Genomic DNA, 7,054 nt, shown 5'->3' on the forward strand with positions numbered 1-7,054 from the left:
AATATATAGTAGATATATAAATTAGTGCATATTAAATTATTAAGAATTAAATGCAAAAATCGCTCAAATGTAAAACTTGATTGAAGAAAAAGGTAAGTAAGATTTATTTCATTTCTGTACATTTTTCACATATCTCGGATCAAACATATGTGTACAAACTTACGAGTAGACAATTGTTAAGTACGAATCGCTGCCGGCTCGACGACTGCTAAATCCATGATTTAGTATTCGCATAGTTGCTATCTCACTTTCCTTTCTCCTCGCGAAAGCTTTTCTTTTTATTAAAAAAAAAAAAAAGACATTACCAAAGCACGGGTAATTGTACTGTTGCCTGTACTTTTGAAAATTCGCAGTTACACAGTTACGAACTTTCAGTAATGTATATACGCCAGTTAAATATTTTTTTTACAATCTGAATGTAACGGCTGTGAAACGACAGTACAGTTCTGCGAAGATAAAATGGCATCACTGATCGTGTTATATTCGTTACACATTATTGCTTATTTAAAAATATACTCACACAAATATAAATATACATGACTATCAAAATTTTTGGAAAATACAGAGTATTATATTGCTATCGAGAGAAGTTTATAAACGGTCTATAGCTGATCTTAAATGATGGCTATATACGAGGTAAAATCGCTTCCCTTAATTAAAAATATACAAACGAGAAATAATTTAAGATCAGATATCGGCATCATTCATATTTATTAAACTTTTCATCTTTTTTTTTTGCGTTTTTTACAGACGGTCCGGGAAATTCGATAAATATGAGTGATCACGAAGTTTCGTTATCAAACCTTCAATGATTACGAAATTCTGATATTTATAAAAAAACACGTAATTTGTTGAGGATCACTAAGATATAATAGTTTACAGTTTTTAAAAATGTAATATGGCTTTATAGTAGTAATGCTTTACAATAACATTTAAATTATATATTTATATATATTTATATATATCTTTAAGCAATTGACAATTTAATTATTAAATTCAATCACAGCTTATAATATTACATATGAAAGAGCTTTTTTTTTTAAGTTAAATAATAATTAATATACACGAAATATTGGGTGTTATATATAATTTAAAAAGATATCAAAGCTCTAAACATCCTCAATTTACGTGACTAAATTAAACATGTTACAAGGATAAATCTTTACATCGCACATTAAAAATCGTTGAACACAAAAATGCAGTAGCACCAGAAAGAATTTTGATCTATGTCATTGAAAAGATTTGTTTGCGGTAAACACTTCTGTCTTATTAATTATTGCGTCAACGGAATGTAATGTTTGATAATGAACTATGTCTACGATCGAAGAACGTAACATATGGAGCTTTTTAAGTAATGTCAAGGCCTTTTCGCGTATTGTCATATACACAAGTTTCATCAAATGCAATGTAAGATTCATAAATATCAGATTCTTCGTTTTTTCCCTTTGTATAATACAAACATATTTTTTATTTTAATTATCTGATATAAAAATAATACATCATTGTTCAGAGGATACTAAGGATTATGAGCTAACATTAAGAAACTGGCGTCTCTGTACAAAAGAAAATAGATAAAGCTAATTTGCAAAAAAATTGTTGCTACGAAATAGACTGTAAAGATTCGAAGCGTTGTCATCACTTTGTCTCGATAATAAGCTACTTTTTAAAAAATATTGTTATTCAAAATTTTTTTCTACCATCGTATTATTCGCGCGTAAATCTGAAATTTTATTAAAATCTGAAAAACATACCAAAATCTTTCAACAACGATATATTTATGCTTTGTAGAGAAAAAAAAACAAAAAAGAATAGTATACTTTTAAATAGATATGGCTTCATCCACGAATTTTTATGATAAAATCACTATAATAAACGCTATTTTAGATATTTATAAGTTAAAAAAATTTAGTAGGTAACTCTTAGACTTACTTCTCTATGTTTGATGAGATGTATATTACAATATGTACATTAGATAAGTGCCAATATCACCAATTTGCTGTCACTCTCTTTTTATAAGAATATAGTTTCATATAGAAAACTAAGTTTTTAGTTGTCAATATCGGCGTGTTTCATAGTTTTATGTGTTGAGAAAAACGTATATAACTTATTATCGTCTGTATACTATTCGTACTTTGAATATATTACAATATGTTATTTATCATGGCTGTGAACACAATTACTATTCGACGATGGTAATGATAAAATTTTGCAATTTTTTTTATAACGATAATAAAGTGTTATTACACCGGGTACCGTTTGTAATCTGTGCAATGAAAGTGAAATATAAATAGATCTTATCTCAAATTTCCATTAAGAATTCTGTACGTCTTTAATGTATAACCTTTTGCGTACAGAGCAAAATATATAGTTCTGACAAATGGGGAGGAAAAAAGAAATGTATATATATATATATATGTATATATGTATAGCTACTGCTTGGGCATTCTTGTTCTGCGCAAGAATCGTTAAATTTCCAAACTGTTGGTTCTTTCAGAACCGTAAACATTGTGCCCTTCTGTACATTGAACTGAAACTGAAAGCGAAGAGTACTCGCGTAGGATGATTCAGTTATTGCGATAACCGACCATTAATCGCTGTCTTTCTATCACACAGTTATGATATTGAGCTCGCTACTTAAATGACGGAAGTAATATCTGAAATTATTGTGTACATTTCATCACCGTACACAATCTCCGGTTCCACGTTGCATCGTGCATTGTTTTTTCCTCTTTATCGAATGTGGTCTAGAACTTGGACTGTGACTAGTATTGTTATTATTATTATTGTTGTTTCCATTACTGTGGAGTGCGTGCTTGGCTTTGTTTTGACCGACTATATTGTTGTTGATGCGATGATAGTTGCCTTTGAAACTTTGCTGGTGATTGGCTGCAACAAAAAAATAGCACGCGTCAAATACGAAAGATATCATCGAACGTATGTATGTATTCGTGTAATCGAAATCTGTTGCAACAACTTAATATGCACAAGTAGCAAACAAAATCAATTAATTGTCGTACCATGAATGGTTGCTTTGAATGCTTTTCTTCCAGAATAATTGTGAATTTGATGACTATTATAAAAGTGCCTATCTTTATTTTTGTCGTTTTCGCTCTTCCCACCAGTGTTCGGAGAATTGCCACGACTACACTCAGAGTCCTTAGAAAAACATATAAATAAATTCAGAATTAATAACGATCCTATATAAAATTATACAGCAGTATATCATGGGAGGAGGGCTTCGAACTCTTTTCAATATATTAAAGGATGTGAAAAACAAGTAAAATATTGTATATACAAAAGAAATTAATTGTGTATAAAATAATAATGACGACAAAGACATTTTTTTAATACGTTTATCATGTGTACCGTATCACTAGCGGGAGCTGAAAGAGTGGATGCATCAGAACCAGTTGAGCTTGACAGAGAGTCTCCTTCGCCTACGGGTAAGAGGAATGTTTCTTTGATCCATCTACGATAGTATATTACTTCATCGGTCACACGGATTATTCTTCCCAGTATGCTGTGTATAATGAAAGTATCGTTTATTATAATTTACATGTTGTACAGGATAAAATGGAATAGAAAAAACAAAATGATAAGTGATAAAGATCTCACCTTACTTTACTGGCGTCATTGATTAAGATATTTGAGGGATTGGCCGCTTGAGAGAGAATACAATAGGCCCAATTAAATGCACTCTTTACATACAAAGCACCGTAACTACTACGGCCGATATCATTCCCAGGTGTGAGTGGGTCTTCTATGCATAATAGAGATGGTCGATGACCATCTATCATATCTCGTTGAATCTATTAATCAACATATATAATTAATATCAAAAATACTGACTGATATAGAGCCTCTATAATGTAACACAAATATAAATTAGACCTCTTCTTTCGATATATATTGACCACCATCCTTTATGCGAATGCCAGTCTTAACATAGTTGAACTTTCTCCCATACAGCTCCAGAAATTCAATCAATAACACTCCCAGATTGGTATTTGGACAATGAATATCCTTTCTCGGATGTAACTGTAATAAATCAAAATTTTGATTCGACAACAGCAATTGAGTGTCATGAGACAATTGTGACAATAATAAATGTAATTTCAGTAGATATGTTAGCAACAATTGTACTCACTTGTAAAAAACTGATGGTCATGAGTATTAAACTGTATGAAGATATACCGCCAGTGAACACTTCGTTAAGATCTCTTTGTAGTAGAAATTGCTTTAACACCATGACTAACTTCTCCAGAACCGGATATTGCCTCTTATAGGAATTTATCAACTCTGCAGACTTGACGCCATTATTCATGTTGAAACTAATGTCCACCTTAATTTCACTTTCCTTATCGGTCAGTTTGACGATCGGTACACTGGCCTTATCCAACACTTTAATAGAAGATGGCTCAGCGATATTTCGATCTAGTAAAGCACGTTCCAAAGTACGCAAAGGAAGATTTGTCCACATCCCTATTACTACCAAATCTATATCACTGTAACAATAGGAAAGTCTCTATACATATATTTGAGAGTACTTGACACGCGAGTAAATTTGGTAAATAAATATTCCTCTCAGATTAGATTATTCCATCTAAACTCTAATTCCGCTAAAACTCACTTATTTATCCATTAGATAAATTATTACTTAATTCATCCAAAGATCCAAAAGGAACAATCGACTCAGATTTATTTACAATACATAAAGATACCTACCTTGTAGGCAAATATAAACCAGTGCGAAAGCTACCAAATACTTCGACTTTAGAGTCTGGCCAGAGATCATAAATTACATTTTCTATCCTTTTTACAACTCTCAATCTTAATACATGCTCTTCGTGCGAGGGACACATGTATGAAAAAAAATCTTCTATTTCCTCATGTAATCTAAACAGAAACATAAACTTATTCAATGTCCAGTCATCAACATCTGTAAAATGGTGTGTAGAAATAAAATATATGCAAATATAAAATAATTCCTGACAAATACAATCACAAAAAACTTAAGAAATAGAATTTTCATCTGAATTTGAGACATCTTTGTGAAAAATACTCGATATGCCTTGTCCTTGAGTTTATAATGTATCTCTTATACATAGGATAGATACATGAGATATGTTTACAATTTCTTATACCAGCCAACAATACTTGATGACAAAAATTTTTTTGCAGCTGTTTACGGGCTTTATTTGTAAACCTACTGTAGAAAGAGAGAGAGAGAGAGAGAGAGAGAGAGAGAGAGAGAGTGTGTGTGTGTGTGTGTAAAATATCATGTACAGGAAGGCTCTCTTCTTTTTCCGAAATGACAAATTTAAATTCTAAAAGATTGCTATTACCCCTGACTATTATATTTTTCTGACTATATATATCTCTTCCTCTTTTCCTTCGATATCTTGCCAACTCTTCAATTTCACCTGGAGGCATTTAAAAGCACTTTCAAGCGGTGGCCAACATAACCTAACAGACAACCATATGGACCGTGTGACAATCCCTCCCGTCCCCGAGTAGATGATGTGGAGTCGGATATACTCACCCGATTGTCCCCATAGAGTAATGCTTGTTGGTTACACGCCACGGACAGCCGCCGTACTCGCCCACAAGGGCATCGTAATTATAGTTCATGCCGTAGGTGCTTGCCCGATTTTCGCCTTTCCTGCGGGATGGGTTGTAATAATAGTTGCAGGCATTGTGGGGCACACGGTGCTCGCCATTGCCATTGCCAGTGGCACTGCTATGAACGGCGGCGGATGTAGGTCGGCCGTTACTACCGTTGCTACTATTGCCGGCATTGGCATTGCCATTGCCATTGCCGTTGTTACCAGCGCCGAAACCGACACCGGCACCGATAGGGTTGCCGGTGCCGGTGCTATTGGATAACGGCGTGGTGCCGGCCGCGGTCGTCGCCGTCGCCGTCGTCGTCGCTGCTGCCGGGCTCGTGTCCAGCGCGAGAAAGTCCTGCTGCAGCCGTACGCCCATCGCATTACTCGAAATCGCGTCGTTACGCAGGGTCAGAACGTCAAGACCCTTCTCGGCCTCCCAAATGTGTAACCAAAGGTCCTTGGCAGGGCCGTACTGCTCCGGTTGGTACCAACCGATGGTCGGATCCATTAAATTGGCGCCGTTGGACGGGGGAACTCTCTTTGGTCTCCTCCGTGCGTTCGTATGTGTTTGTATAAGTGTGTGCGCGCGCGCGCGTGTGTGTGTATGTGTGTGTGTGTGTGTATGTATGTGTGTATATGCCCGCGCGCGCGCGCGCGCGTTTCCGACGCCGTGCGTGCGTGCGTGCGTGCCGTACCGTGTCGTGCGTACGAGCGGTCGTGGACAAACGGGTGGGCGGGCGAGCGGACGGACGGACGGACAAATGAACGAACGAACGAACGAACGAACGAACGAACGAACGAACGAACGAACGGACGGACGGACGGACGGACGGACAGTCGTGCGAGCGGGCGAGCGAGCGGGCGGGTGGACAGACGGACGGACGCACCACGTCGCGTGTCACTCCCTGTATCGCTCTCGCGCGCGCGCGCGCGCGCGTTGTCCGGCCTCCTCCCTCGTGCCACAGTAGTCTATCCGGGGCTCTCGGCACTTGTCGCGATATCGTACACCGTGATATTCGCTCTTCGCAGATGGTCGGGTCGGTCGGCAAGTTGATCGGCGGACTTGGCGGGCGATCTTTCGATCAGTCAATCGTAACCTGCCAAAGATATCAAACTAAACGAGATTTTCATACACGTACCACGACTCCACGACCGCGGAGCACGACGGAACCGAGCGTAAACCCGAGATTCGCCGACGGCGCCCGATTACCGCGCCGATTAAAGGGGTGATTCTCGTGATATATATCGCAGTCGCACCGTTCTAGCCGGACGGCGGTCGGGACGGACCGCGCTCCGATTGCTCCGATTCGCGCAAGCGTACTGTGCAAATGCGCCCATCGCAATATTCGCATTTTGCGACAACACTTCGCAGAGTGCTTTTCACGAGAATTCACATTCTTTCCGATTCTTTCGCAAGAATTCGCTAAAGAATGTGCGATAAATCT

At 37.5% G+C, this 7,054-nt stretch overlaps 1 protein-coding gene across 1 annotated transcript; it reads right to left on the bottom strand.

Annotated features, from left to right (window-relative positions):
* Nucleotides 1-2,363: 2,363 nt before the first annotated feature.
* LOC108693655 (non-canonical poly(A) RNA polymerase PAPD5-like) lies at nucleotides 2,364-6,238 on the bottom strand. Its single transcript, XM_018202700.1, has 8 exons — nucleotides 5,543-6,238; nucleotides 4,726-4,896; nucleotides 4,148-4,505; nucleotides 3,892-4,038; nucleotides 3,616-3,809; nucleotides 3,367-3,520; nucleotides 3,018-3,156; nucleotides 2,364-2,886 (listed from the first exon to the last, which is right to left on the bottom strand). The coding sequence occupies exons 1-8, from the start codon at nucleotides 6,115-6,117 to the stop codon at nucleotides 2,678-2,680; spliced, it is 1,947 nt and encodes a 648-aa protein (XP_018058189.1). The 5' UTR covers nucleotides 6,118-6,238; the 3' UTR covers nucleotides 2,364-2,677.
* Nucleotides 6,239-7,054: the final 816 nt, after the last annotated feature.

Source organism: Atta colombica, unplaced genomic scaffold, assembly GCF_001594045.1.
Source record: "Atta colombica isolate Treedump-2 unplaced genomic scaffold, Acol1.0 scaffold96, whole genome shotgun sequence".
NCBI lineage: Eukaryota > Metazoa > Arthropoda > Insecta > Hymenoptera > Formicidae > Atta > Atta colombica.

Excerpts from the sequence above, each read along its gene's own strand:
- LOC108693655 (XM_018202700.1), bottom strand. The coding sequence starts at position 6,117 with ATGGATCCGACCATCGGTTGGTACCAACCGGAGCAGTACGGCCCTGCC. Across the intron at positions 4,039-4,147 it reads TGACCATCAGTTTTTTACAA|TTACATCCGAGAAAGGATAT; the intron begins GTGAGTACAATT and ends GATTTATTACAG. Across the intron at positions 2,887-3,017 it reads ATTCAAAGCAACCATTCATG|CCAATCACCAGCAAAGTTTC; the intron begins GTACGACAATTA and ends TTTTTGTTGCAG.